Raw genomic sequence first — 15,886 nt, forward strand, 5'->3', positions numbered from 1 at the left:
AAGCCCACACGTCACCCGCATTAGTCACACATTTATGATCACCTCTTTTTAAATAGGCTCCCGGACTACTGTCTCAGCACTTATTTATTTATTTTAAAGTGGCTAACAAAGACATGAGGCTAACTTTCTAAAGATAACTTCCAGATAGTTTAGCAGCAGATGATTTCACAGCAGGCTTTTATTTTAACTTGTGAATTCATACTTGGTCCACGGTGCTGTGCTCTAGATGTCATCACTGCGTGCTCCTTGCTTAGTGCGTGAGTAATTACAGTCATGGCAGGCCCTGCTCCCCCCCCAGCCTCAACTACTGGGTTCTTTTGGAGGGATGAGGTTCTCTCTGGGTTTCTCCTAATGCAGTGCAGAAGTGCAGCGCAGGCATTGCAGCTTTATCTATGTTGTATGGTATTCTGAGCCAAACCCTCCATCTTATCTCATGGGGATCTTAGTGCTGGTGCTGAGAGCGGGAGTCTAAGAACAGCAAGAGATGCACTATATGAAGTTCCCAGTGTCCTTTCTTCCTCCCTCTCTTTGATTAAAGCCAGTCTGGATGGTTAGGCTTCTATAATTCTCTTCTGTTAAGTACTTACAAACTGAGACGTGTTTGCTTTTCTGTTGTGAGAATAGCTGAGAACCTGGAATGAACTAGCAAATCAAATGCTTCTATAAACTATACACTGCCAGGATTATTTAGGTTTAAGAATGTTGCTGCAGGAGCTTTTCCATTGCATGCTAAGTAGGGAGAGACTGATTGCTCAGTCTTGAAGTTTAATTTATTTGGAATTGTGAATATAGTAACAGCACGTGTTTAAGTGAGATAACTGAAGTGAATGGCTTGATAGTACCAATCTGTAAGATGCCTGGGAAGTGTAAGGTGTTCATCTCAGGCTTTCTGTTTGGCTGACTCTAGAATTTCATGCAGACTTAGGCAGTGGGAAGGAGTAGTCTGAGACTTACGTTACCATGTGAGAGTCCTTGCCCATTGACCCTCAGCAGTTTTCATGTTGCTGCAAAAGCCAGAGGATGGACAGCTTTTCTTTGCTGGTGGTGGGCCTTAATGGGAGCTTACTTGAGTAGCTCAGGTTATGCTCGTTTATGTAAGAAATTCAGCACGCTCGTGCTTGCAGCGAGAAAACTGGATGTAGACGGCCTTAGTTTGGAGTAAGCTGTACCTGGCTCTGCTGGTGCTCTCTGCTCCTGTGCGGCAGTGCCAGATCGCTCTCCCCTCCTCTCCTTGTAGGCCTGCGGTGGTGGACAAGAAGGGAGACCTGGCTACACTCAACGAGGTGGGCTACCAGCTCCGCATCTAACAAAGCCATAGGCTGGACAGAGGGCTTCCTCGGTGCTTCCCACTGCACTTTACCCTCACTCCACTGGAAGGAAAAAGGAACGGGACTATTTATTAACTTGTGGACACTTACAGTAAAGGTTTTATCTAGAAAATAGAACAGAGAATTTTCTTGGTGGCTGTATTTATTTTCATTCAGTTCACGAAAAGGCATTAGTGAAGAGAACCTTCACTCTATCATGTAGGACATAACAGCAGTTGTATGTGAATTTCTGCAAGTAGAGTTTTGCTATGTGAGCATTAATGGAATTTGGACATTGTGCTGGCTGGTACCTTTGGGTGGGCTACAACTCTTACTCTTAGTATTAAGATGTGCTGGGTGCAGTGTTTAAAAAAAAATAAAATCACATTCAGTATTAATAGTCAGTTCAGCAATAAAAACAACCAGTGCAGCAGTGGCATGATTTTTTGAAGTGTCAACATTACCTCACAAAACTGAATAGATATGCAAAACTGTCAGTATTACTGTTTTGTAACAAGTTTGTACTGTTTCCCAGCGTTCCTGGTAGTATTAAAATGGCACTGGACGTGCCCTGCCACCTCTATTGTTGTTCTGTGCATGTTGCTGAAAGACATTAATAGTAATATGCAAGTTGTATTCTTAAAAACACGTTTTCTTGGGGGGAAAATGAGTTTTTTAAAAAAATAATAACTGATTAATAATGAATTTCTAATATTTCATAATTTTTTATACTTTGTCACAAGCTTTTTGTCTTTCTTGACTACACTGCTGAAGCACAAGAAGAAGAGATTGCTGTTTTTGTAGAGACAAGTGTCCACAATAATGGTTTGTTGCTTGTGTATGTTATTGCAATCATGGAAAAAACGTCCAAATTGCTGAGTCTTCACACAACTCTTTCAAGATTTGTGTGCAGCTTTGAACCTCGTCGTTGAAAGGCCAAGTGCTCTCAGATGGTGATGCCTTGACATCTTATATTAAGATCAGACATCACAGGCTGAAGTTAAGCTTCCACTGTGCTGCCAAGGGAACTTCTCTTGTATGCATCGTAATCACAACTGCTTAGTCAGACCTGAATAAGGAAGCTTGTATTGGAACAAGTTCAGCAATAAAATACATGGTGTGTCTGAAATAACCAAGAACCAGGCTTGTCTGCTTCTTCCCTCTCTGCCCTTCCGCTGTGAGACTTGGCTAAGGACCTGTGATGGATTGCAGTGTTCACAAGTGACGTGGTAAGAGACTTTCATGCCTTTCACATGAATGAAGTTCTCTGGAAGCATTTGAGCGCTGCGTTCATGAAAATATTTCATTAGGTGCCTAAGTAGAAACTGGATTATTCCAAACATCCAGCCTCTACCCTTTGTGCTGTGCTTATGGATTATACTGCCGTGGTCCTTGTGTACCTCCTCTTCTGGGCACGCACTTGTTTCGGAATCTCGTAGAAGACAGGACATTCTAACACAGTGACAGTAATACTGAATGAAATGGAATGATGTAAGCTCCTAGAACCCTTCCTGCATCAGCCAGGAAACGAATGAAAACAGAAGGAAATGAGTGCATATACCCAAACGTCACGGCTTGCTCAGAAGAGTCAGTGAACTCATCTCCCTAGGATAGAAAGCCAACAGAGACCCAGCAAGCTTCTACAAACAGCAAAACGCTCTTCGGTAATCATTCTTCACGAGGCCTGGAAAAAAGGCTTTTCAAATGTATTATACTTCCTTATACAAGATGACTTGATCAGTTACAGGGAGGCCTTTCTCATCCCTCTTTCCCCACCCTTTTTCACTCCTCTGTTCACAATAGGAATTTTGGTTCAGGGGTGAAGTTGGAAGAGACGGAAGAATTTTTTTTGGTAGAAATTCTTGTGTAATTTGACATCAGCTACAGACTTTGGTTTACACTTTGTGCTGCTCAGTGTCTTGTGACAGTTTTCTTCTTGTGTCTTTTAGATTTCTCATGGGTAAAATACTGTAGAAAAACTGACATGGTGATCAGCTGTATCATATAGCATGAGGGTATCTGGTATGTTTCTAGCTTTTTCTATGGAACCACAGTTTACTACTCTTTAACTCAAGAATCAGTGGTTGGTATATATCTATTACCAGGGTCCAGAGCAATCTGAGTTATTTCTTCTTAGCCTCTAACTTATATTGAAGCTCTTTTATGCTACAGAGCTGTTCTGAGGTGGTTCTTGTTCAACTGAAAATTTCTCTTGAAACTTGCTTATGATGGCATTTGTCTTAATGGTGGTTCTAGTGGCTGTTTTGTTACCTTACTGCAAAATGGTCAAATAATGTAGAAAACATGCATGCTGTTCTTTGTTTTTTTTCATTACTTGTATGCTTACGCACAGTGTGAGACTTCAATAAAATATCATGGTAGTCTTTGTAGTGACTTAGGGTTACTTTTTGTCTTGTCTAACACTGGCTATTATTGGTAAGTGTCCAGGTTGTGATATTCCAGAGAATACCCAAGTCATTTTAAAATGTCACACTGACACAGTATTTAAATACAAGACAAATAGAGAAGGTCAGAGTTGAGCACATCCAAAGCATTTGCTTTTAAATTCGTGTAAAATTTGAGATTCAGACCCACCCTGCAGCATGTTTGGAATGGCCTATGGAAGTACTTCCTGCCATAGAAGAGATTGGAAAAGAGACTGGAACTGACATGAAACCTGTCCTGTGAAGGAGCTGAGGCTTTAAGCAGATACTTCTCTGAGTGCCAGACAAGGGCTGCTTAAGACCTACTTTACCTCTCTCTTCCTGTTAAATCCCTTTGCAGAGGTGCTCAAAAGTAACTCCACAATAAAATATTATTTCCAGCTCATTACAAAATTTGACGTGCACACAAACTCTCCCCTTTACTTGAAGAAATGCACAGTTCTCAGAATAATCAGTTTTACTCAGATTTACAACAAAGACCATTTACAGCATTTCTGTGAAAAATAATGCCATTTTAAGACTGGCAGATGTTTTCCATTATCAAAGAGGAAGCTCATGTAAACTTTCTTTTTTTTTTGCCTCAAAGACTTCATGAAGTAATTCAAACTCTTAAAAAAAGTCTCTTTAAAAAGTCTACTTTACCCAGCACTACCAAATCAGCATGCAAGCAAAACATTTAAACCGAACCGGCAGTGCTCAAACTAACTTTAAAAAATAAAAATCACATTAAGAGAGAAGGTGGGAGTAACTGTAGCTACATGGGAGGTCCTTTGGGTGTTACCGTTCAACGAGCCTGAACTCTGCGAGCAAGGGCAGGTGGTCAGAGGAGTTATTTTCATTGGGAAGACCATTAACAGTCCAGAGATCTTTCTCTGTTACAAGTGCCAGCCTTCCGAGGAGCTTCAGACCTCCGTGAAGAGAATCCTCTGTTCCTAAGTGAAAACAAACAGACAAAAAACATTCACTGTAGACTAAAGTAAAAATAAAGTAATGGATGGCATTCATACATTTTCAGAAAGAACAGAACATGACAGTCTGTGGTTTTGTATGGAACAATAACCAAACAAGATGGTTTGGAATTTTTTCAATTTATTATTGTTCCCACACAGAAGGGCTTGCTCCCACAAGAGCTGCAGTACTCAGGACACAGCCCCTGCACTTTGCAGGAGGGGGAGCTGAGGTAAGAAGGGAAAGGGATTTATTTGTCCATTGTACCTTCCCTGAAAAAACCCTGATACAATCCAGTCTTATTCCTTAGCACAGCAGCATGGCTGTACAGAACTGACATTTGCAAAATTAAGAATCTCATGAGATTTACTGGGACACAAAACATTTCTATATCCTCAAGCATGCAGTTCTCCAGCAGGCAGACAATACTCTCTCTGCTGAGGATGAAAGCATTTTGGCATCTTCATTCCTAATTGCTTGTCATAAGAAATGGATCTTACCCAGTGTTTCCTGCTAACTTTTCATCATAGCCTTGAAAGAAATCTTAGAAGTACCAAACCTCCTCCCCCTCTCCCCTAGAGTAAAAGCATCGCATTGGTCATGGTAGAGGGGAAGACGAATGATAGCTTTTTTACAACTTTATTATTATTATTACACTATATTTAAAATGTGTCCTCATTAAAAACAAACAAATAAACAAACCACAAAGCAATGAGCAGCAGCAAGAAGTTTTTTTTGCATTAAGAAATTCTATTGAGAACGAGATCCTTTGTGATGCATCAAACATCTCATGGGTAAAATGAGAGAGCAGACTATTCTGCACCCCTACCTGTTTGTTGCACAGAGATACTACAGAGAGAGCTGAGAGCTTTTCAGGAATGGCCCAAAACAGCAGCTGCAACTTTTGACAAAAATGTGCATGTAATGAATGTGTATGATCAGCTGATTTCAGAAATTCCAGCTGAATGTTTTAAGGGCTGGCTTACAAGTAGAACTATGTAAAGGATCGCCCAGCAACTGCTAAACTCCTTGCAGAGTTCAGGATCTTCACCCCCTTTGCAAACTGCTAGCTTACCAGGCCTCTCACAACCCAGCAGCTGCTTTCTGCTGCCTTGAAGGAAATCCTTCTTGCTGTAAAAATATCTCAGTGTCTTTAGAGCACATGTCTGCTCAGCTCTTGAGCCAAATGTATTATTTGGCAGCACCTGCACTTCTACAAAGCAGCAGTTCATTGCTACAGAGAGCGTGGTCTGTATGCAGTGATTCATGCCAGCTCAGGGCATGCCACTTTGGAAGCAACCAAATCAAATCCTGCAGCACCCAGGTAAGTACTAACTCCCTTTTCACAGAAGCATTTCCAGAACACCAAACTAAGTTCTTGGGTAAGCATACCATACATTTTTAAGTTACAGAGCACTCAGACTGCACAGAACTCGGGAGGAATTTAGAGACTCTTTTCTAGAGAAGCTTTTCATTTGCTGTATGCGTTACGACTAACAAGACTTTGGTACATTCACTCAATGAATGTTAATGATCTAGACCCAAAGCATGAGAGATGAAGGTGCAATTTTCATTTCAGTTACCAAGAACAACATCAATCCACTAAAATCAGTGGCAATCTGCACTGGGAGCAGGATTAGAATCCAGGTTTCTTTACTCAGAGTTCTGCAGAGCCATTTATCTGATGGCACTGCGCTGTGCACTCATGGCTGGTAATGGCATAAGACACGCAGCTAACTGTAACGTGAAAAGTCTTCTGCTCAGGAGCACCACACTAACACACAACTACGATCAAAGCAGTGCAGTTCCCCACCAGGAAAAGCACCCACAGAGGCACTGCATCTTTCTTGCACCATCTGGTGAGTTTTAGCTGCAACTGCAATCAGGAGAGTGAGAACTGGGCTCCTGCCTGTGCCTCCTCTCAGAGGAAAGGCCATTCACTTGACATTAATTACACCAAGACTATCTGAAAAGTACTTTTCTAGGAAGCAGCTCATTTAGCAGCTTTGGCACGTGTTAATAAAATTGCCATTTTATTGACTGAATGATTGGAAAAACGACTTTGTTGTAGGTCTGGCCACTCAGATCCTCCAGGAGTCAACAGTATTTTCCAAGTACTACTTACATCACTGATTTTCTGTAGCCTTAGCTCTTGGTTTCCATGCTGAGATGAGAACTACAAGAATGTTTCTCTAGGTGAAAGAGTTTGCCCATTCCAGCTGTGGTAGGTTGACAAGGCAGCCATACCTCTGAGGTACTCGATATGGATCAAATTATCACGTTTCCCTTACAACCAGATCCGGAAATTCCCTTTTAGCACCTCTGAAAAATAATTAAAAGTTGGTTTCTTTACCTGGTTGGGCAACAGAATCATCATTTGCTGCAGAATAGAAAATATAATCCACAGTGACTGCGCTTCGGGAGTGACAAGTTGTTACTTCTGGCAGCCCATTTTCAGGGAAGTAGTGAGAATAGACTGAAGACAACTTAAAACGGTGCTGCAATTTTGAGGATAATCTAGATGGAATCAAAAGAAAAACATTTTATTTTCTTGCATTTCCTAGAAAAAGCCATCAAATGTTTCTTGTTCAAACAAAATAAACATCTGGATATGCAAGCAAACTGGTGTTTTCCTCAAGCAATCAGTCTCATCACTTTTTGTGCTAGAAATGTTTATATAAGAATAGCTTATGAGAAAGGGACTGGCTGTGAAACTCATCTCTACCCGTGCCTTACTGTATGTAAAGAAATCAATGTTGGTTTTTTTTTTTTTTTCCTGAACTAAAACTTGAGTGTTTTCAAGTTAGGCTATACCTAAACTTTCCTCTATTCAGGCTCCTGTTCTGCCTTTCCTCATCAGCAGCCTGTCTGTTCCTCTTCAGTTCATCTCATCTCATGTATGTATTCAATTCTGAAAGAAAAAGGCACAATTGCACCTTTCAGCAGAAGAGCTCTTCTCTCTATCCCAGCCATTTGCTCCCATCGGCTCAGCAAATCACCCTTTCGTCAGCTGTACCGCCTCGCCCTGCATGGCTGCATTTTAAACCTGATCTGCAATATGTTCTTAAAATAAAATGCTTTGCTATTGTTTTTACAATTAAATCAGCCTGGATGGCAGTGGGTACAATACAAGAAAGTAACAATTCCTGCTCTAGAAATGGATGGGGAATAAGTTCCTCTTTTCAACTGACTCTACTGCCAACAGTTATACGATGCAGCTTCTGTGGACTTCTGCATCCTGTGTTTTGATGACCTTTTCCATCTATGTTTAGCAGAAGCGCAGCTTTCCTGAGACAGTGCAGCCTGCCCTAACAGCCTGACACCAGCCAGTGCCAAATGGTTAAGCAGGGAGTGAGATCTGGTTAAACATTCAGCAGTCCTGTGACTCACAGCCTAGCCAACAATCATTGCATCTACACCAATTAAGTCGTGTACAACAGCTTTTTCTTCCCTGACTTTTCCTTACCATTGCTCAAGTACTTGTGCGGTGTTGTTCAGCAGTTGGTTTTACTTCTGCTGAAAGCAAAGAGTTTGTCTGTTTTATATCTACTGCCTGGAAATTTGTCACAGTGAGTATATTCTCTACTTAACCCTTCAATATTTGCTCATGTTCTGCTAGCCCTAAATGATTTTCCAGTTAATTCCCTCCCACCTTTTTTTTTTTTTTCCTAAATCAAGAGACCCAAGTCTATTTAGTCACTCTTCAGATCAAAGCTATTCCAGTGACTTTGATCGTCCTTGTTACTTCATTTCCCTTATAAGATGAAGCAAAAACCTGCAAGCAGTCTTCAACATGTGGCATGATACAGATTTATTTACACTGTAACATTCCATTTTCTGTACTGTTATCAACTCCCTTCCTCAGAACAGTTATTCCTTGCCTTTTTGATTACTAGAGGTTTCAATCTATTAGCAGTGATACCAAGATCTCAATTCTGATAAGACATGGCTAACTTAGAGCCTGATATCACACACAGACCATTAAAGGAGCTTCCTTCTCTTTTGCTTTATTTTACATGCTTTTCCCAGTTTGGTAAAGGCAAGTATATTCTTCCTCTAAAAACAAACAAACAAACAAACACCTGTTTCTTCACAGCAGTCTACTGATTATTTTGCCAGATGGGCAGATTGGGATCAGTGTGCATCTTATATCCATGTCTGAAATCAAATGCAAGTCTGGTCTAAAAACAAAACCAATGCAGCCCCCTCTCTCCCCCCCCAAATATCCAAGATCCAGTCAAAGGAATGCACCTTCTCCCCAACAACACGTACTTTTCAGATGCTATTACAATCTCTTTGGCGTTATCTGATGTTGCTTCCTCTGTTTTTTCTCCTGTCAAATAAAAATACATTCAGTTTACATTCAAAGAGTAGGATGTAGGTGAGACTATAATACTGAAAAGCTACAACAGAATATCTGAATATCTGTAAGTATGTTTATTTCTTGCGGCAAGCAAGGTACAATTCACAAAACTGGACTGCATTACTCTGTTCCATTATTTAGATTCCCTACACATAATATTTCACATTATTTCAAATCATTCTGTCTGACGCACACAAAAGGTGGATGAAAGATGCAATACCACTCAACAAGGAATCACTTTCTTTTCCCATTTGTCTTGTGAGATACTCTTACTGTAATACATGAACACTGGAGCAGAACGTAGGCTGATGCTACATGCTGCATTCCTCTCTCTTCTCCCTGTTACAGCACAAGCAGTTTTCCTGATGCAAACACAGTAATCCTGATGTGATTATCTGTCAGCTCCTGAATGGCAAATTCTGTGTCTTCTCAAAGATTTAAATCTGGAAATGCTTATCTTGTACAATATTCAAATTCACACGTGAACAAACAACCTTACACTCAAACAAGCCCAACAATAAGTTTGTGCAAACTCAAGGCTATTTTTCCCCTTTTACTATAAAAGATTATCTGTTTTTCAGTGCTTTCTGAAGGATGCTTTCAAAGGACCACAAAATCCATCAATCCCGAAACTGACCTGCATCATCTTCTTTTTGCTGCTGTTTTATTTCATACACACAGTTTTGTGAAATACCTAATTTTTTGGGCCAAATTGGAATAGATAAGATTCTTTGTCCCCTTGGAAACTGTTCTTGTCCAGAGACCTAAGAAAGACAACATGCTTTTTCAGAAGAAATTTGATTAAAAAAAAAACCCTGATGTGACCACACATTTTCTGCACATTAAAAATGTAAGCAAAAAACAGCCCCTTAGAATAAGCATTTTATAGAAACTTAACAAGCCATTATAAAAAACAGTGAATTCTCCCGATCATAGAACAGCCTGGGTTGGAAGGGACCTTAAAAATCACCCAGCCCCAGCCCTCAGCCATGGGCAGGGCTGCCCCCAGCTCAGCTGCCCAGGGCCCACACAACCCAGCAATGACTGCCTGCAGGGATAGGGCACCTCAGCTTCTCTGGGCAGCTGTGCCACTGCCTTGCCACCTCTCTGTGAAAAGCTTTTATCTAAACCTAACTTCTTTCAGTTGAAATCATTACCTCTTGTTCTACCACTACACTCCCTGATAAAGTGTTTCTCCCCATCTTTCTTGTTGAACCCCTGTAAACAGTGAAGGGCCACAGTGAGGTCTCTCTGCAGCCTTTTCCAGGCTGACCAGCCCAACTCCCTCAGCCTTTCTTCACAAGAGAGGTGTTCCAGCCCTCTGAGCATCCTCATGCTCTCCACTGGACCACTAAAACAGGTGCACATCCTTCCTGTGCTGGGGGCCCAGAGCCGAACACAGTACTCCAGTGGAGTCTCATCATTCCCTCTGTTTACTCCTATCAAGATATTTTGCAGCTACCTAATTTTCCAAGATAGGTGTTGTGACACGAAGCTGAGAGATTACTGAGAACACTGTTTGCAATGTAATAGGATTGAGTTTAGACATCTCCCTAGCAGAATCTTATTTTATCTTTTTTATGCTTATTCTGGGATCAAGTAAGGACAAAGACGGGCTAAAAACAACTACCCACTGGCAACAAACACCACTGGGGCTGTTTTCCTATTTTCTCATTGTACACAGTTCTGTGCTTCCTATTAAATAGCTTTTGACATATCCAAGAGCTACGGCACACAAGAATTTACAAAGAAAACCATCTAACCTGAAACAGTTTAGCCTCAGCACCCAATCCCATATTTGATTTTTACAATTATTCTAACCACTGTAATTCAAGGCTCATCTAAAACAAAAGTCATCTTCTCAGAGAGAACAATATGCAATTGATTAAGTGGTTGTTTTCTCCTGCTTAAAGACCAGAGCACTGACAAACAGTGACACAATCATCCTGTGGATAACTGCATTTTAAGAACAATTAATTTGTTCGGCAGATTTTTCATTTTAGAGTGATAGAGGCAGATACAACATCCTGTAAGGCACAGCTAACAAACCCAGGCTTAACTCCACAGCAAATTTCTAGCAATTCTCTTTAATCAGAATCAACTTTTTTCCAGGTAAGAAATGAAAAGCTTACCTTCCCTATAGCAAGTCCTTCATAATTTAACTTCCCTTCCTTTATAAATCTGTACAGCGGAGAACCAGGAACAGAATTGAAGTCACCACAGATGATAATTGGGCAGAAGATACCATTCTTCTGAGGGGCGACGCTAGCAATCTCTGCCAGGAGCATTGCAAGTTGGGTCAGTTTGATATCCCCTCTCCTCGGGTTATACAGCAGATGCGTGTTAGCTATACAGATGGCAGTGTTAGTTTTACATGGAAATTTAGGCTGCAAAAGTAAGACTAGTCCAACGTTGTCTCTGTCCAAGAGTGGAATATCACGGCGAAAAAACTCCACGGGATTTGATGACATCAGGCTAAACTTAGAAGTTTTGAAGCAAATAGCACAGCCATCGGGTTTTCTTCCTGTCCGCATTTTGTACTCACAGTGATACCCTGCAGGAAAGGTAATTAAAAACAGAATACTATTAAAAAAATACAGATTCATTACAAAAAAAAAGTTACACTTCACACTACTTTTGTCCCTCCCACAGCAGTAAAGACTCTGTCTGAAGTAAGGAAGCCTAAGGGAAGTTCACTGCACTCTTTACATTCCTTTCTTTAATGTTCATCATTGAACTCTGCATCTTTTGAGGTTAAATTTTCTGATGCTTATGTTATTTTGGAGGACAGATGACTTCAATGGGAATTATTTGGTGTCACTAAATACAAAGCTAAGAGCAGAGTTTCTAAACAATATCCATCACAAACTCCCTAAGAGAAACTCAGACCTGAATGGCTTCTGACAGAAATACCAAAACAACTGGGTCCCGATAAAAAGAAACTTATGTAAAACTTAGTTCCTGTTTATCTTTCAAGTTGATGGGGATTATCCCCAGTATCTTGTTTTTCAAAAATAATCGTTTTAAGATGGCATTGAGCTGCCATCTCAAGTCAGGAAATAGTTCAGTATTAACCGCCCCAAATAAATTTCAGCTAGAAATGTAAACATGTAAGTTTTTAGTACTGTATTTATCCAGTATTCTTTAAGCAAGAAATTATTTAACATAACTAACGATACATAAGTAATCAAGAATCACTAGCAATCATTAGACTTCACTAATGAAGGCTTCAAAATATGGTTCAGTAAGGAGAGTGAACACAAGAAGCATTCTGTCCCAACTTCAGTTTAAATACTGCAGGAAATTTGGTCCAATACCTTTCACAGTGTATAAGCATTTAAATAGTTTAAGATACCAAGCACCTTCTTCTCTATTCATGTTAGAGAAAAAAAAAATAATAAACCAAACAACCCAAAATATAAACCACAAGTCACATCAATGGAAGTAGACTTGCATAACAAAGGCTTTTTTTCTGGATATTACCTGTGAAGCATATCAGTGATTAAAAAAAAACCAACCGTACTGGCCATAAGATTTTCATCATACCCAAGGATTCCAAACTTGACTTGATCTCTTTCCTATAGTGGTCTTCTTGGACTTCTTGTAAACAAAGTACCTGAGGCAAAAAAAAGTTTACAACAAAAGTATTACTTTGTCTCTCTGTTGGCAGCCTCTGTAGGTTCAGACAAAACCAAGATGTTAGATTTTTTTCTTTGCCCCATAATCCTACAAAAGGATTCAGTCTCCCATTAAAAACAAAAACAAAACCTTAAAATGAAATATTTGCCAATGAAAACCAGCCGTTCAGTCTTGCATGTCCTTCGCATGAAATAATTTCTGGCACAGTTGAAGACACAGACTTCAGCTCTAGAGGTTCAGAATCTGACACTGCCATAGAGAAAGGTGCCCTATTTTCCCAGTCTACATCTATCATCAGATGTGCTGTAGACACAAGGCTGCACTGAGTGGATCTTCAGCTATACTTGCATAAACTATTCTTACATTCAGTGCCTTCTTTACTGCACACTATTAAAGCATGCATTAAAGACAAAAGGAGATTTCTGTGAAGAGAAGGTTCTAATATTGAAAAATAATTTTGCTGCATGTCAGCAGAACATTGGAGTCATTTCAAAAAGACCAGGAAGTCAGGGACAAAAGGCAACCATGAGTATTGCATACTGTACAGTTTACTTTTCCTCTAAGTTTGGACCATAAGTAGTGCATTATAAATCATGTGCATGTCATGCACATCATGCAAATCATGCATCATAGTGCATGACATAACCAACAGCTCAGCTGGATTCACAAGACAGCCCATCCACTAAACTAAAAACCATCAAGGATTGGCTACCCCATTTCATCAGTTCTAATAAATATTTCATTTCATCCGTTCTAATTAATAGCCATGTGCTTGTTTTCTACTCACATCTGCGTCCAGCTGTTTGATTTCTTGTAGAATGTTGGGAAATCTGTATGTCCAGATTAACAAACGTTGTCTGCAGTGTTTGTACAGGTGGGAGTTATCTTCTAACAAATTCTGTGAGAGGATGTTGTAGGACATGACTGTGAAATCAAATTTGGCTTCACATTCTCTATTACTTTGGTCAGTTTCTGCACTTTCCAAGATTTTCATTGTCCTGCTGTGCTGACAGAAATATTCCCAGTGTCTTTTGATATTTCCTGTTAAAAACACACGCAGCAGAAAACCACATGACTTCTTACTGCTCTTACAAATCATTCTACTAGCAACTACTTGCCTTGGAAATTGCTTAACCAATTCTAAAAGCTCATCTGATTAGCAGCGATTTAGAATCTCCATTGAAGATGATCTTTATATAAGCATCTGTAAACAGCACAGCAGAAAACAGTTATATGCCCTGCATTTCTAATTACTTTGAAAACAGGAAACTGGCATGTTCTAAGGAGATTGCTGCTGTCATACCATACCACCCCACTTTGCTCCTTCTTCCTTGCAGGAAGGCTGCTGGCCCAGGAAGTCAAATCCAGTCTCTGACAGGCTTATATCACTGCCTGCCCCTACATCCTAAATGCAGTGTATCTGCAATGAATTCAGCAAGGCTTCAAATATTACTTTCATAGTGGGAGAGAAGTCATGCTGCACCTTTGTGACACATTTTTAAAACAGATGTTTTCTGGGAGAGGTGCCAAGAAAAACAGTAACTCAAAAGAGGTGGGCAATGTTGCATCTGACTTGTTACAAGTTCTATGTTCTTAATAAAAAGAACAAACAAGGCAAAGAAGCAAAAAAACATCTTTTACCTTTCTTACTACTCTCACTTTTTTCATCTTGTGAGACAGAAACACATAAAGCTTCTTTCTGCTCAGAGAAGTTTGGTTCTTCTGGGGCTGGAGAATCCGGCTGGGTGCTGAGCCTCCTCTTCTTTGTCAGTGGTTCTTCTCCCTCAGATTTCATAGTGGGGTTAGGCAGGTAAAAGCAAGAATTTTGTGCGAAGTTATCGAGCTGCCAATTAGAATTCTGAAATTGCCTCCAAGGTCCAAAAAATGGTGGGAGCCTCCAGTTTGTTGAGAAATCAACCGGAACAGGCAGAGGGAACGAGGCCCATGGGCAGTGTCCAGCCCATCTCATACAGGTGGGAACTGGGCTGCCAAAGGCAAATACCTGAGAACCGTTGACATGGGCGATCCAGTCTCGGCCCAGCCTCTGCACATGACGGGGCAGCATGGGGTGTCTACCAATGAAAGTGTACATTTTGTTACTTAAATCCAACAAAATGTGCCTATAGAAGGCTGCAAATGCAATATAAAAGCCCCTCTCTACAAGTTAACACACACAGGATATTCATTTTTCTATTAGTTTTAGTTCAACTACACGAGAGAAGAATCAGATTTTTAGATACCGCTTACACATTACAACCTCTTACTTGGAATTTCAAATGTAGTTGGCACATGTAGAAATGTAAACCTTAACCTGGAGGGTGACTCGCAAAGCGAGACCTCAGGAACTGAGGCGGAAGAGGGAAAAGGATACAAGCGCCATTTAATTTTCACACTCTCCCTCTTAGTAACTATCAATAATTCTGCCTTGTTGAATTCAACGCCACATCTTCCAAGCGCTCAGCAGGACAACTTTTACAAAAAGTCACTCGGCGTGCTGCTTGAGCTTCTTTAAAAGGCTATTAGAAAGGAGTCAGAAAAGCACCGACTTGCAAGAAGTCGGGAATTTGCTGAAAGAGGCGCTGACAAGGACCGTGCCATGACGACAAGGAAACAGACGGTACGGATGCTCACTTCCTTTCAGGCGCCACAGACAGCAAAGAAATCTCACGCCTGCGCCGACTTCCGCTGGGCACCGCAAAGGCGCTTAAAGCAACCGGCCGGCACGGCCAGGCCTCCCGCAGCCGCGCGCGGCGCCCCCGGGTTCCGGGCCTGTTCCCCCAGCAGCTGCCCCACCGCCCAAGGGAGGCCGACGCGACACCCAGGCCCGGCGGAGGCCTCACGGCACCCTCAGGCCCGGCACTCCGAGACCCTGATCCTCGCCCGCCGCTCTTTACCTCACGGCGGGCCCAGGGCCGGGCCCGGCCCTGCGGAGCCCCGCTAGCTGCTCCGCCGAGCCCTGGCTCCCCCAGAAGGGGTCATTCCAGGGCAGCGCCAGCTCCGCCCGCCGCCGCCACAATCCCTGCCTGCCGCTTACCTCGCGAGGGCGCTAGCTAGGCCACGCCCGCTCGCCCGTGGGACTTGTAGTCCGAAGGCCGCCCTGCCGTCCCGCCGCCATCTTGGTTCCGGGAGGGCCGGTGCCAAGCCGCGCCGCCACGTTGGGCCCAGGGCGGGGTGAGGCGGCAGGC

The 15,886-nt window shown here is 41.6% G+C and overlaps 2 protein-coding genes across 6 annotated transcripts in view; one reads left to right on the forward strand and one right to left on the reverse strand.

The window, feature by feature from the left end:
* The window catches only part of VASH2 (vasohibin 2), a 32,481-nt gene extending 28,153 nt beyond the window's left edge, over positions 1 to 4,328 (forward strand). For all 3 annotated transcript variants that reach the window (XM_048936072.1, XM_048936073.1, XM_048936071.1), the window contains one exon: positions 1,238 to 4,328. In XM_048936072.1, coding sequence (XP_048792029.1) covers positions 1,238 to 1,307 — 70 coding nt within the window. In that variant the 3' untranslated portion in view covers positions 1,308 to 4,328. The remainder of the gene's footprint in view (positions 1 to 1,237) is intronic.
* Positions 4,315 to 15,840, reverse strand: ANGEL2 (angel homolog 2). 3 transcript variants are annotated; one of them, XM_048936064.1, is made up of 9 exons: positions 15,736 to 15,840; positions 14,343 to 14,773; positions 13,489 to 13,742; positions 12,609 to 12,678; positions 11,195 to 11,616; positions 9,700 to 9,826; positions 8,972 to 9,032; positions 7,053 to 7,216; positions 4,315 to 4,683 (listed from the first exon to the last, which is right to left on the reverse strand). In XM_048936064.1, exons 2-9 carry the CDS (start codon positions 14,764 to 14,766, stop codon positions 4,529 to 4,531), a joined length of 1,677 nt encoding a protein of 558 aa, XP_048792021.1. In that variant the 5' UTR covers positions 14,767 to 14,773; positions 15,736 to 15,840; the 3' UTR covers positions 4,315 to 4,528. The 3 variants fall into 3 exon arrangements, with proteins under 3 accessions (XP_048792021.1, XP_048792020.1, XP_048792022.1); XM_048936063.1 differs by lacking the exon at positions 15,736 to 15,840 and adding an exon at positions 15,596 to 15,729; XM_048936065.1 differs by lacking the exon at positions 15,736 to 15,840 and adding an exon at positions 15,333 to 15,588.
* Between the last annotated feature and the right edge of the window lie 46 nt (positions 15,841 to 15,886).

Source organism: Lagopus muta, chromosome 2, assembly GCF_023343835.1.
Source record: "Lagopus muta isolate bLagMut1 chromosome 2, bLagMut1 primary, whole genome shotgun sequence".
In the NCBI taxonomy this organism is placed as follows: domain Eukaryota; kingdom Metazoa; phylum Chordata; class Aves; order Galliformes; family Phasianidae; genus Lagopus; species Lagopus muta.